Source organism: Vidua chalybeata, chromosome 2, assembly GCF_026979565.1.
Source record: "Vidua chalybeata isolate OUT-0048 chromosome 2, bVidCha1 merged haplotype, whole genome shotgun sequence".
Lineage (NCBI taxonomy): Eukaryota > Metazoa > Chordata > Aves > Passeriformes > Viduidae > Vidua > Vidua chalybeata.
Window position 1 is genome coordinate 24,023,532 of NC_071531.1, and position 15,885 is coordinate 24,039,416.

A 15,885-nucleotide genomic window follows, 5' to 3' on the forward strand; every position below is an offset into this window, starting at 1 on the left:
GGCAAGCCTGTTCTCACTAAATAGGCTGCCAGAAGGACTCCCACAATCTTCCATTCACTTTTAAAAATGGAATTAAGATTATTTCTGCTCCTAGTTATTTCCTCAAATACACAAACTTCACTTTTATAAAACCAACTGTTAAACAAGATTTAAAATTATTTCATGATGTTTCAGGAATTAAAAGCAAAGCAAGTATGTGCAGTGCAGTAAGATTTATTCACAGAAAGCATGTTTCCATTCAAAAGAGGGAAAAAACTGATTTTATGTAAACAACCAGAAAAATCCACTTCACCTCTAGAGAAAATAGGCACACAAATAGTTTACTCCTTTCATAAATAATGTATTTTATTGCATATGGCTATTAAGGAGAGCATCCATGAACAATACAGACTAAATACAATACACTACTCTAGTTCCATTTATTCTGGTCTCCAGCAGCATCACATTTATCCCTATATACAGCGTGTACATTGGAAGACACAGCAAGATAAGTTAAGTCTCTTGTCATATCACAATAGCAAGAAATATATTTAACATCTTGATATCCAGAAACAATACGTACCCAAAAAGAAAACACTGCTTAATAACTGTTAAGGTTATATAGCAAAAAATATTTTAAATTTAAGGTAAGTCAGGCAAAATGTACAAAGACCCAATATACATTGTGAAGTTTTAGCAAACATAACATTTATACATTTTGGTTCCATTCTGTAAACTAAATTAAGAATGTAAGTATTGCATATGCCTTTGTGAAATATACAGGATAGAGAATATTTTATTATTTTGTCAAGTTGTTTTTTTTTTTAAAGTTTCTGTATGCAGTTTAGCCATTTGCTTTAGTGGCATGATTTCTTAATTGATACAGAGAGATATTTGAAAATAGAGGCGTTGAAAACACTGAATTCAGTAGGTACCACACTTAGTGCTGGTGGGGGCGGAGAGGGGTCAAACAGAAAATGTCAAAGGTATGCAGGATTTTTTAGTTCCAGACTTGAACAAGCAGCATTTTAGGATGTCTTAGAACCATTTATAGCATTACTATTAGAGAAAAATTCAATCAGATCAGATATTTAAATTGATTTTAGATCTAATATTGTATTAACCTATGTACTCCTGTGATTTAAGACCCCAAAAATTACACTGAAAAATAAAGTGTGACATGGAGTAGGGAAGGAATTAGTTTACATTCATCTTTGTCTTGTAATACAATCCTCAGTTCTAAAAATTCAGCATGTAAGCAGGAAGACTGCATTGCCATTCATTGTATTTGTAAGACACTGACTCTTGTCTTCCTCAGAAAAAAAAAAAATCCAAAAAAAGATAATGCATTGTCAATAGTGAAGTACAGGTTCCACCAAGCACAATGATTAAAGTTAAAAAAATGAAAGAGCCTCACATAACTCATAATTCATAACTTAGTAATACTTACATGTCTATCAGAGCAGGCACTGGTGGGGTACCCTTAAAATGTACACAAACACTTGAAGCAAAGGAGAAACAAGGTGGCATGACATTCTGCTAGTCTGGTGCAACAGTTGTATGCGACTTGTGTGACAGTTGCTGCCACACCACTCAGATTTTCAGGCCACTGGAAATGTGATGCACAGTTAGCCTTGAAAAGAACTCAGGATAAGTGACTGCAATGGTTCTTCTTCCCTGTAGTAGTGCCTGCAGCTACAATGGTGCTTTCTTGGTAAAAGGCAAATATCAGGACTCTATAGATGGCAAGATAATACTGTGTTAACATTAGCTCTTGAATCTGCCTGATACCCATTATCATCCCTGCATTCCTAGCATGCTTATGTGGATTTTTGGTTACAAGAAATGCAGCTAAGAACAGTTAGCTGACAAAAGTGAGCTTGTAGATAGAAGAAAAGGCTTTTGCAATCTGAAGTACCTACATAAACACCTATGTAGAGAGGATTAAACAAGTGTGTCAAAGGTACAGAGATACCCCTAATACAGGTTGATGTTTTTAACTTATGTTGTTTCAGTTACACATTTTATACTTTTTAACTACTCTGAATCCTCTGTCCCAGTCTGATTCACAGAGTTTCATCCAATTTTAGACTTCTCAGTGCTCTGGTTAGGCTTTGTCTGAGAAGTAAACCCTGCGGCTAGTGATTCAAAACCCAGCAGCAGCAGCAGCTGTACAAGTTGCAAGTTCAGTAAGGCTGGCGACCGTTCTTGAGAAATTCAGCACAGAGATAAAGGAGCTCCTGTCGTACACCAACACTGCAAATCCGGCTTTACTTTGAACTGAGGTAGTACTGTCGTAGGCTTGAAATTATGCCAATAAATACCAGATCTTGCTGCTTCAGCAGGTGTTACAGAATCCCCTAATATGCCAGAGAATAAATACAGGTTGTCTTTGATGAAAAAGAAAATGAAGGCAATGGCCATTAGTTAAAGAGGCCAGCAGAAAAGTCCCTATGATTTAAAGAGCATCTTCAACTTCTGTTGAAACAGCAGCAAAATGATAACATAGATGCCATGGACAGGTAATGAGTTAGGCAAGTTGCCTTCCCTTCCTCCGAGATTTGTTGTACGGTTTAGCCCACATCAGTTAAGCAACTGTTAGGACCAACACTAACAACAATAAAAAGTAAACATTAAGCAGCTTCAGTTCCCAAAAACAAAAACCAAAAAAGACCAAATAAACAAAAAGGTGTATGCTGAGCAGCTTCTTTGAATGTTGTACTCTGTTGTCTGAGGTCATGATGAGAAAACTAATTCCTTCACTCTGAAAAGAAAAATGAAAGAAAGTCAATCAAAGCTGCAAGAATGTCTTAATATAGATGATACAGACAACACAAAAAATACCATAGAGAGATGATTCAGAATGGGTTTTCATGCTGAAAAAAAAAGCAGCTGTTCAATAATTGCTTTCATATTTGTATACACCATAAGGTATTGCAAAGGCAATAAAGGGAGTATTCTCCAATCCAACACCACTCCCTTTTTTTCAGAACCTTTCAGCTAAGGCTCTTCAGATCAGCAAACAGCAGGACACAGAATGGGTTGGAAAACCTGACACAAAATCTCCCCACTGAAGTTGTGACCATCACAGTTTTTTTTATCACTGCAAAGGAAAAGGGGTCAGAGAAAATAGGTACAAGCTTATCTTTCTTTTTTGTCAGTTGGATATTACAAAAAGCTTTCCATTTCCAGACATTAAAAACAAGTTTGAGAAAAAACAAGTTACCTTGTCTTTAGGAAAGAAGTCCACTAGAAACAAAAGCAAAGTATAGGAAGAACCTTCTTTTAATTTAGTTATTTGAATTACTAAACAACTATTATTCCAAAAGTAAAAAAAATTAATTAAGTATGAAAAAAACAAGAGGCTTCTCCCAATTACTGACTACAAAGCTGCTTTAAATAGCCAAGGTGAATTATGCAGTAAAACAGAAACTGATTACAATGAGACCCATTCTATTTTAAAGAATGCAGTTGGCTCTTGTAGTGTTTCTTCACTGCAAAGAATTACTGGATAGCATGTGCCTACCCCACAAAGGAACATTATTATTTATTAACTCACAGCATTAAAATGATTTGATAACATGGTCATTAAAAATCAAAATTTAATAGTTATAGCAATTTTCTTTGTTGTATGTTGTCCCCAAGTTTACAAGTTAAATGAAAATTTTAGTTAGATGATGTATTACATGAGTTTTTCTAAAAACAAGTTATTTGGAACACTTTAGGAACAAACACTTTTACTTAGAAAAGTCTATAGTTTTGACTGTATTGATACAGGAAGTCAGTATTCCTATATATTTTAATTCCTCTGGGACCACAAAATTAAAATAAATTAAATACAAAACATGGATATCAAAGTAAGCCCAGCACTTATCAGTGCAAGTTTCAATCCATATAAGCATCTGATAAACCAATATAAAGCCTTTTCCCTCAAATTTACACAAAAACAAAGGCTGATGTATATTGGCATACATGTAAGACTTGCTAAATTGCTTTGAATCTCTGACAGCTAAGGTTTACCCAAGGCATTATTCCTGCTGGAGTCAACTGGAGCCACTATATGATCAAATACTTAGGATGTTACTTGGGATTTTATTTCCTGCCATATCTTAAGATGAATTAAGAGCTTGCCAAGACCCAAAGGAAAGTGCCTCATCACTCCCACCTACTGCCTTCTATTTGCTGCCACTTTTCTGATCAGAAACTAAGTCAAATCTATCCATTCAATCTTCAGTAAACGAGTTTTCATTGCTCTTGACAGGTGTTTTAAGAACTGGCTTATGAAGCATCTGAGGGGGAGCTCCAAAACTGCCAACACCATCTCGAAGGGCTGCGTGGGTGAACATGGGGCAAGGATGGACAGCTCTCAGATGGGAGCAGCAATTCCTCATTTGAGGAAGAAGCACTTAACAAACCACTTTGTTCCCATTTTTGTTCAGGGAAGTACCGTAGATGCATCATGTAGACAAACAAGTGAGTGTTCAAAGGTACCTGCTAACTCTGTGCTATTGCTTTCCTCCTTCAAACAGAAACCAACACAGCAACTAAATTTACATTCCCCACAGTGAGAATGAGAGTGAAAGCCAAATAAAGTATTTAAAAAAAAATTTAAATCCTCATCTTCAGATAGAGAAATTGCTGGGAAATACAAAGGACACAAAGAAGTATGGGTCAAGAAGTATGCCAGCCTAGGGCAGACATGAGGGAAGAGTATTAGTATATCTGATGTTGTTCTTACAGTATAGCAGGTACTGCCCAGTCAGAATTAAACTGGAGGAGGTGAAGTGGCTGATGCTTCAAAGCACTTCCATACTTAGTTGGCATGGTTTTGTAGGCGGATGATAGGACTGTGGGCACAAGTGTAAGACCTTATGATGCAGTAAGCACATCATCCAATGAGTCTATAATGATGAGCTATAACTCAAAAAACACCCCAAACATAGTCTTCAATAATAAAACTATTTCCTCTGACTTCAATAAGCTTTGAATCATGTTTTGAATAAGCTCTGAATCAATAAAGGAAAAATAACTACTGTTACCACTTGACCAATGTAATAACAATGTCAACTTCAAAGGAAGCCTACTTGGAAAAAAAATTGCAAGTTCCATGCCAAAGTAAAAAAAAACTAACCAAACAAAAAAAATCAATATCATGTTTATTTTTACCTCAGTGATTAGTATCTTTTATTTATTTCAAGCCTCAGGTCAACCTTCCACTCACACAGCAAGTCACAGCAGTACACACCATCTTTATACAGGAACTCAAAATTCCTACAGTAGAAGAACATATTCTTTGGTAGCTTCATTCCCCATGGGCATGCACTAATCAAAATACAAAGTCCAGCACTGTGTCAATACTGAGGTTTCCTCTTGGTTTTGAGCTTTATTAAGAAAAGCATCTATGATCACTGCCAGGTTTCCAAAATTACTTAAGCTATTTGATTCTACCAGTGTTTCTCAGAGAATAAATCAGAGAATAAACACACACACAAACTGCTATGAAACTACCAAATACTCATAGACTTGCTAAATACACTGTGAAGAAAATACAATGGTTAGTCAATTAAAGAAGATCTACTCTGCTTATTAATTTTCAAAGTCAGTAAGCAGCAAATGTATTTTTTTTTTATTTTCTAAAAATAATTCTCATCTGCTAACAAGCACACAGGCAGAAACAGTTATTCATGTGGCTTGTGGCAAAACACGTTGCTGGTTATTCATAATCAGTAAATTTATTCCACTGGCAGTGTGACTGCCAGAGCACATCAGGCATTGGACACAGAACCCCCAGCTCTGCTGTGGCTTCTGCCCTGACTCTGGGCAAATCACTCAGTGGCTTTATCCCTTTGTTTCTCCTCCCCATGTCGTCTGCCAAATCGATTAAGGCTGTGACTTTGCTAACTAACTTTTCCTGGAAGTGCAATCCTATTGATACAACCAAACTGGAGGTTAACAACACATACATCTCCAGGCATCAGGCCAGGCCATTAGACAGCACAACCCAAGGAACTGAATCCCACTCACAGAGAGGTCTCTTTGATACACCAGACACCCTAGAGGAGATGTACGGCCCTGGGCAAAGCTGCTGGCCACCCAGAAAGGGCCAGTGTAGCCTCCATCAGCGGGTTACACTGCCCTCCCAGCGCTCGAGCTTTCTCCAGCACCAGGCACTGTGTGGCTGGGCTCCCAAGAGATGGGTCAAAGTCACACACATAGGTTGGAGCCTCGAGCCTCGGCAGCACCGTCCCCACACCCACAGCAGCCGGTGTCTGCAGGCAAGTGGAGCAGAGAGGGGGGCTGAGGGTGGAAGGAGTAGCACAGGCCTGATGGTAACAAACCCCTTCTGACCAGGCACTGGCAGCAACCAGAGGTGGTCTGAACCACAGCCTCCAAGGGCTTCCTTACCGAGGCATCACAGGAGGCACGCACTTCATAAGGTCACAAACTTGGCCAAGCACCCAAATGCAGATGCAGCCTGACTGCTACTCAGGATATTACTGGGAAGTGCACAGTGGGAACAAAATCCTGATCTGGCTCCAACTCTCATTAAGCAATGCAACGAATACTGTACTTAACGTCATAGGTAACCCTGCTAAAGATAACAGTACAACTTGTGCTGAGCTATGGCTCTCCAGAAGTAATTCCAGAGATTCTATGCTCTACTTAGCATGACTACTCTTACCAAATAAACCTGAGCACTGACACTTTCAGAGGAACAGGCTTCAATCAGAGCTTAAACAGTCACTTTACCAACACTTTGCAGGAAAACATGAAGTAGTATGCTCTAAAAGTTTACAAAGCTCACAAATAATATCCATCCAAAATAAAATGTTTCCACATTTGATGAGAAAAACAATTTAAACCATGAAATGAAAAAGCCACGTTATTTTTGTTTTTTAAACAAGTCATGGTTGATTATAATTGGAAACATGCTGCACCAAGTACCCAGGCTCTTTTGATATGTTATTCCACTAAGAAACTGCACATTATGTTGTTCAAATATGTCTCTTGTTTTATGAATTTAAAAAAGCGAGCATCTGGTCAACATAGATTCTTCATGACCAAAAAAAAAAACAAAACATGAAGTTTCTTTAGAGTAGTTAAGTAGAGATTCTGCATCCACAGTAACCTATATTAAAAAGAGCTTGACAGTACTTTTAACTCTTGTGTCAAATGGTTAGAATAGTATCACTTTGAACTGCATTAATATAACCATGGGGAAAGATTAACTTTTAAAGTGGGAAACAAACTGCTAGATTATCTAGAAAAAGATGTTGCATGTCAGTACCTGCAAATACCTTTTGGGTTTGTATACCTGAGCATACTGTCTAGAGGTTAAAATGTTCATCTGCTGTCATGGACAAATCCCCCAGAATTTCTAATGAGCATCAACTTTTAATCAAAGGTACTAAAAACCAGAATTATTTGTATTTGATTCCATATATTTACATGATAAATACTTACTTTACCTATGATCTTGCATTGAACTTTAAGCAGTTGAGTCTACAATAGAAGTACAGATAAGAATGTGGGCTATGCTTAGTTGACTTCAGAATTTGATATAATTTCTGTTTCATATAATTTTGTCAAGTTTCTTATAGATTTTGTAGTACTAATAACTAAACATTAAAATGCAATAATGTGGAAAATAAAAGGATTAAACTTACAAATGTAATTATGATGAATTTCCAGTGCTGGTCCAGAAATACATTTTCCATAAAAATTATAACAAATATAGGCATTTCTAATTTAAAATTAAGAAAATCGACATGCTCATTTTTCCCAGGATTAACTTAATACAGCTGCAATTATCTCTTCATTTCAGAGCCACAGCCAATGTCTACTTTTAAACAAGTTTGTATAGATGGGATTTAATCCCATGCTTAGGGATAAAATAAATTAGACAGAAACCCCTCAACATAGTACTATCTGAAATATGTTCAATTATCCTCTTCCTTGCAAGCTGCATAGACAACCATTCAAAAGCATTACATGAAAAGAAACAAAATCAAGCCCCTTTCTCTGAGTAAACAAAATGCTAGAAAATAAAAATGTTTAGTCCTTCTGCCCTTCCACTGGGAGCTTGTAAATAGGACAGAAACACACGCAGCAGCAGCAGATGTGGAAGATACACAGAAAATTTGCCACTGGAGAGATTTGTCTGTGGCAGCCGGTCAAAGAGCACAGTACATACACAGCATTAACTATCGTGGAACAAGAAGTCATGCTCTTGGTTGACGACCATTATCATACATGTGAAATTGCCTCCCACCTTAAAACCATCACACTATTCTCATATCAGTGCAGATTTAACACCCAACACCACAAACATGACCTCAGTGGGGCTGTTGGCTTGAATTTACAGCTCCATTCACCACACCAAGAAGAAAGCACAGCTTTTCCCAGTTGCAGCCTGCCAGCAATGTGGGAACTCTGGAAACGCCACTTTGCACACAAAGTGAGTCTGGAAGTTTCTTAAGAGACAGAATTTTTGCAAAACAGCATGCCCACCTTCCAAGTGATGAAGAGAAAGGCTGGAAGGGATCAGTGACTGACACACTGAACTACCTACCAACCCCATCTCTGGAGACACAACAGCAACTGAATCAGCATGCCTGCCCCAAAAGCATATACTAGGCTATACTCAGCTAAATTCTACCAAACTCTGTGTGTACCTCTGACCTACTCACCCTATGAGGAGCCAGCCATTCCAACTCCTTAGAGTCAAGGGAAGCAACAATTTTTCTGCCCTATTTTATATTGGGCTCTGACGAATAAGAGTTCTGAAAGGTCTCAAACTCTGTGAGGTATACAACTTGGTATACCTTTTAGTAACAGAGATGATACCCTTTTACACACCTTTACAATTGCTGGGAAGTTTGCTCAGCTGGGATGTCAAAGGCATATTTGCGCCTCTTCTAATTTGTATCAGTAGTCATTAACAAGGTCGACAAGTTTTGACAAGGAAGAAGAGCTCTTGTGAAGCAGAGCTTGATATTCTCACACAACTGCCAACTGAAATGCCATCAAACTTAGCTGTCCTATTTCCAGCAGGTAACAGTGAGGTGGAAAAAAAAAAACAAAACAGTACAATCAGACTTCTGGTTCAGATCCACAATTGAGCTTGACTGCCATTCTAGGTAGCACTACACAAATACCAAAGTTCAAGAACTGCTCCTGAGCCACTAGGCTGAAAACACATGCCTGAAAACACAACATTAGAGTGTTCTCAAAGAGCTTAAAAGTATGCTTTTTCCCTCTCCCACTTGGGATGAAAAGTAATCTTTTCCACTGGTTAAATTGAAGAAATATTCACATTAAAAATTTAAATATTCATAGGAATTGGGATAAGGACTCATGTAAGTTGTGGGAAGTTGTGTTCAGTCTCCCTTTCCATTACAGTAGGCATCTAATTATTCCGTGAAAACAGCTGCAGTAAGAAAGAACAAGAGCACTCTACTGAACAATATATGGTTAAAACATGCTGTAAGGTGGTGAGGGGGGAAAGATAACTGAGATCTTTTTTCAGCCAGAAAGGTACTGGACACTGGTCAGTCCCAGGTATGTGCTCTTGCCTCATAAATATTGTGGAGAGTGGAACAGAAATACTACATCCAGGCACTCTTTCAAAGATTAATCCCTGCCTCTGTCACTGCCAAATGGGCTTAGGCACCTAGTATCAAAAGAAGCTTCAGATTTACAAGAGAATCCTAGAGGAAGACATTTATCTTCCAGAGAGCAGCATGTTTTAAAACACAGGGCTCTCTGACTTTCACAGTCAACCATCCTCCTGTTTTGTAAACTGGCTTACCAAGGAGACAAACACACCTGAAAAGGACATACAGTCACTTAGGCATCTCACCTGCCACCTAAACACACTGGATGGTCACACACTAAATGTTAGCTGGCTACTGCAGCTTTTGGACTTTCAGGTTAGGAGATGTCCAGAGAAATGCATCTTCTAGCAGAAGGGAGAGAAGTGAGAGAAAAAGAAAGCAGGGAAAGCATAAGAGGAACAACCTGGCATGCAAAGGAAGGCAACCATTTCCCTACAGCTTTCTCTTCTTGCCACATCCCCACTTAAAATTCTTGAGCAACCTGAAGTAGGATAAACATTTTAAAGGATTGTTTTCCAATTTTATCAATACTTTTCTAGAGATCTTTTATGGCCTCACCCTTGTCAACGTGAATCTGTCAGTAACAGAGAAGTGAGGAAAAGATGAAGCTAGGCAAGAAGTTTCATCATGTCCCATGATAAAAATACATCACCACTCCCTGAAACCATTTAGTGAAGTGAGCAATACAACACAAAAGTGCTGCACTGAAGCAGGCTATACTCTCCCCTGATCCAGTTTTCTCTCTATCTGACAGCGGGTCAAAAGCAGCTGCATACAAAATCCAAGATACGGATTTTGCAAATGGAGACACTACTCAAAATTCTCTTTACTTTCTAATGACTTGCCTATAACGACAAGCCAGCTTGTTAAAGACCATGAGCCAAGCTCTTCTTAACTTCCTTGGTACTGTAGACTAGCAGCCCTTGGCACAGGGCATACTTTCTGAAAGCCAGAATCACAAATTTAGCAGGGTGCTCCAACCCTATTGATTTCAACACCTTCCCATTTTCAGCCTTAATACTTATCACTACAGAAGCCCACTAAGTCTTCTTAAAAACAGCCACTCGAACACAACCCCCAGCAGACATTTCCCACTACTCCTTCAACAAACAGTCCAAGTAATCAAACCAAAATTATGTCTCAAAGAATGATACTTGGTTTGTTATTTACAAATTTTCTTCTATTCTCCTTTGCATTTAATACTTTGCTAAGAAATGCTAGAAAAAAATTTAAAATATTTTTATGTTGCATTTTTAAAAGAAACATGGGCATTTGTAACTGCTTACTCTGACTTTAATCTAGAGATTAATTAGTGTTTCTTTCTGCAGTTGATATGGACTTTCTTGCATAAATAAGTTGGTATTATATTAAGATATTAAATGAAAATATATATTTTTGTCACATGGACATGATAAATATCAACTACATATCACTCCCAGAGGCTAACTAATACTCTGTTGGAAAGCAGAGACAAAAAGCTTAGTGAGCTGTTTAGAAAAGTAATTTAGGTGGTTAAATCTTCTGAGAACACCAGTTTCCAAACTGGACGCTGGTCAGAAAATTTGTGAGAGCAGAAAGCATATAATTATGTCCTCTTTCTTACCCATATTTTACTTTCTTTCCTCAAGCAAGAAACACAGATTATACTGAATGAATGCAATTGTTGCCAGCTTCACTGGATGCACCTTGAATCCTTCCCATCTAATAGTTTACAGCAGAGAAAGTGAAACAAGCCCAGAATTATTTGCTCTGCCAGACCAAGCAGATACTAAAGCTCTGCATTTTTAAGAAAGGTAACGTGAATGCAAAGCACCAAGTTTACCCACCCTCAGGAGTAAGACTATGTGAGACATGCAATCATTCTCAGTTTAGAAAATAGCACTTATTTCATTGTTTTTTTCAGCCATAAGACTGCAGTAGAAAATATTACCTCCCTCAAAAAAAAAAACAAACAAACAAAAAAAAACCTCAAAAAACCCCCAACCTGTTAAAAGTACGAAAAATACAATGCTCTCAGAGCACAGTGTGCTTTCACAGCATTTTTCTCAATGCTTCAAAGGGATTTCTTTAAAAAAATCCAAAAAATTAGTGTAAATTAACTGCAACATTACTAGCTCTAGTGCACGATACACTTTCTTCTGTAATTATAAGAGCTCTCAGTATCTACAGAAACAGAGGTGTACTCTACTGTTTCACCAGTTTTTTCCTCCTCTCCCAAGTGCTCTTACACAGGTGTCTTTGTTTTGTTTTATGGCTCCCCATATTTGCTTATATTTATAAGCAACCAATTACAGTCAATTTTCTAAGAAGGCTCACCAGTACCATATTTTTTAAAAATACATTTTACTTACAGCAATATGTCTGACCACACAACTATACAACTGACACTCGCATCTTTCTGAAATTGGATTATGCTGCCAGGACTGTTTCTATAAAACAGATTAAAATCCATCTTTGTCACTTAAGATGGAATACTTTAGAGATTGGCTCTAGTCCCACGATGCTTAGCAGAGAATTCCCCTAAATTTCAGGGAGGCTTTCCAGCACATCAAGACCTGCATGCATTTTCTCCTACAGCCAACATCCCAGCTCTTTAAAGCCGCTTAGGACATCTCTAATAGGTGTGACGAATACCCCAGGATATCATAGTAAGGAACTATGACTTCCTGTAGGATACAATGCAGTAGCTGAGACTTTATAAAGCTGTGATGCTGTTCTAGAAGAACAGAAAGATTGCAGGCAGTGCCATGAAGAAATGCTTTGCAGAACACCCGTACTTCCCCCAAGGCATCTCCACCTTTAAAGCCCAAGTTTGTTGGCAAGTGCCAAGGCCCTGATACTGTTGCCTAAGTCACATATTGTGATTGACCAGGAAATATACTGAAAAGTGTTCCGTCAACAGTGCAGAAGCTGCACAGCTAGAGAGAACACAAATCCCTTTTAATTTCACATTTACAGAACAAGTACAATATATCCTCAACTAACTAAAGTACAGCCCAGGTCAAGCAAGAATACATAACTATGCCAGCTGATCCACATACAAATACCAGTCTTATTTCAAGTCCTTCTGCTTAAAATAAGACACTGCACAGCAAGGTTGATCTCACAAGCTGCAGATCTCTGGAAGTTAGATGTTCCATTTATGTCAAGCATATAGGTTCCTTCTGTGGTCAAGGGAGGTGGTTTTGTGCCCATCTCCAATCTTTGAGAGCCTTTGACCAGCCTCTTCAATACTGAAAAGGCACCTGTATCCTTTTAATGACTACTTACAGAAGACAGATCCTTCTCTGAAGAAGAGTAATTTGGTAGGCTCCTAAGGTACCATGTAGGCATTACACAGTTATTACTACAGTTCTGCATAAAGTACAACAGCTTAGGCTAGATGAAAAAGAACCACCATATACCTGGAAATATAAACCAGGAACATGGACCCTTAGGACATACTGGAGACATGTCAGTTGCAATCTGCAACACAGGAGACATTAAGCAGCTTCACTTATGACACATACATGATTCTCATGTCCTGTGGTTAACCTATAGCCTCTTCCTTTTAATTAGAGTCCTGTCCATCAGACCAAAACAGGATCCCAGCACAGCTGAATTTCACAAAACCTATTAAGAAAAACACAGATAAATTGCCTCCTCTGGAATATCCTCCCTCAGCTTGCAAATAATCCCATGCTGTCTGGGCTAAACAATCCTACCAAAACATTTCTACAACAAACATAAGCTGCTTGTTTACAATGGGGAAAAAAATCAAGCAACCAAGCAACCTAAGGCACTAATAAAATATACAGCAATTTTGAGTATCTTTCACTTTGATGTCTCAGCCTCCCCAACAATCATCATAAAAAAGAAAATTCAGATTCAATCTACATTTGAGACAAGAGACCAGAGATACACTTTTCTATAGAGCAGGAATAAGTCTTGGACAAAATCATATAACCATGTTGTCCCCAAACGATATATGAAATAAACCCAGCATGAACAGCCTGTAAATGACTGGTTTCTCTATATCAAAGCTTTTCAAATTACAGTACAAAATACTCTGTCGACTGTGTTAGAGGTCTTTATTTCCAGTAGCTATTTTTAACTAAAATACCTTGAAAAATTAATTGAAGCAATTAATTATTACTATTCCAGAAAGATATTATGTGGTTACAAATGGCCAAAAAATTACCTAAGACAAAGAGGAGAAATGGTTCTGAGCTTCCCTATTAATATCTCATCACTGCTACAAAAAATCTTGGAAATCTCTGTCAAATTAAAAGTTACCACATTCCAGAAACAGGAAAATTAAAGAATGTTGTCACCATATGTACCAAGAAAAACACACCTACTCGGAAAAAAACCTCCAGTAGCACATGATTCAATGAAGAAACAGAATTTCAAACTAAAAAGGCAGATGGTAAGGTTATTCATTTCAACCATTACAGTCATAGCCACTGTATCCTATATTCTGTAACACTTATTTTCACCATTTTTCCTAAACTAAATCACAGAATTTACACAAGTTCCTCTTGCTCCTGAATTAATTTGCAATTACCAAAAATGAGACAACAGGTTTTTACGTATCGAGCACAAACAAGGCTAATTCTTACCTGGAGTAAGAAAATAATGTCTATCTCATGCAAATAATGAGTTAATGTATTTTGAGACATACTAAAATGTTTGACTACAGAATCAAAACTAAGATCTTACTCAGGTACACACACACACATACAACACAGCTATACTAATGAATAAGGTAAAGCCACTTCACAGCCCAATAAAACAATGGGTTTACATGGTAAAAAAATTAAATTAAGATTACAAAAAGATTTAACACAGAGATTCAATAAAAGACTTTTTTGTCCATTGTTTTGACACCTTCAGCAGAGCTTAATAAAACACTGTATTCAGAGTAGAATGAAGTATCAGCTACTCAGGTAACCCATAGAAAACAAATTGGAAAATCTCTCAAGAAGACAGGCAAAAAATGAATGCCTGATAGAGGGGTTAAGACACCCAACTGAAGACAGGATGCACAAACTTCATCCCAGTAGGGGTAGGGAGTTTAAAGTTGTCTCCTATGCATCACTTCTCAATATAACTCACTATTTCCTATGAACATGTTCTAAAGTCCCAGCACCTTTTCTTTTTTTTATTGTTATAAACTCTTCATTCTGTTTCTCCTATACCTTATAAAGGATACAGCATAAACTGCACTAAATCAGTACGATTTTTCAGCAAAGTAGAGTAGAATACTTTAGCAAAGTAAGTGGAATACCAGCCCAAATCTACTTGACACAAAATATCATGGAAATAACTCCTAGTATGTGTTTTTAAAACAATAAGGCTAAAATGTTGTCACCCTGTAAAAGTGACAACAGCCAATCTCTGAGAACACAGAAAATTGAAAACATCTACTGAGGAGTGAGAGGAATAGAAAATATTGCAGCATTTTCTCTTAACATGACAACATAGCATCCACCTGGCTGTTATGGCAAGTTAAAGCTTGCCATGTTCATGACTGATGAAGCAGACTCAAGACTTAAGGAGTAATTTCAGACTCGGAAGACTCTCTAAATGACCCCTCACAATGACTCCATCAAATAGCAGCCTGGCATCCAAACATCCTACACAGCTCATTCACAGCACAGTCCTGCTCTCTCTGCATTCAGGCACACCAGCTCCACTGTGCTCACTCAAGCTGCAAGGTCTAAGCTGTTGTTTCGACTTCCTCACAGAGTCAAGTGTACATGTACTAAAATAAATGTCCATCAATTTACTTCCTGAGGGCTGAATCTGACTTCCACTAAAAATCAATAATATTTCACTACTATCAAGTTCTGATTTTTTTTTTTAATAACAGATACACTATCTCATGTTACCCCATCTTATAAACCTTTCCATTTACTGACCCTTGAATATGCACAGTAACGGTGGGGAAGGAGTAGTATGAGGGAAGAGAGGACCTAAACTAGAAATCACTTACAGTGCTGAAATACATCAGTGCATTTGTAGCTGGAAATCATCCTACTGGCTAACATTCAACATCCAATTATCATCAACTTATTTATTTATTTACAGCCCACACAATCTACCATTTATATGAAAATACATCATTCAAGGTTAAAGTTAAAAGCTCCTTCTTACTGAATTATCATTTGACAATTAAAACAGAACCGTATAATAAGTCACCTTTCTGTAGATATCTGTAAGAAAGCAATATTATCCTAGCACTCATTAGAGCACGTTAAGAGTCTCTCTGGTATTTGTGAAACAAACTGCTAGACTATTGGGATTG

At 37.6% G+C, this 15,885-nt stretch overlaps 1 protein-coding gene across 1 annotated transcript in view; it reads right to left on the minus strand.

Annotated features, from left to right (window-relative positions):
- Nucleotides 1-327: 327 nt before the first annotated feature.
- IRS2 (insulin receptor substrate 2) overlaps nt 328-15,885 on the minus strand; it is a 28,857-nt gene continuing 13,299 nt past the window's right edge. Inside the window, exon 2 of the mRNA XM_053935127.1 lies at nt 328-2,743. Coding sequence (XP_053791102.1) covers nt 2,739-2,743 — 5 coding nt within the window. The 3' untranslated portion in view covers nt 328-2,738. The remainder of the gene's footprint in view (nt 2,744-15,885) is intronic.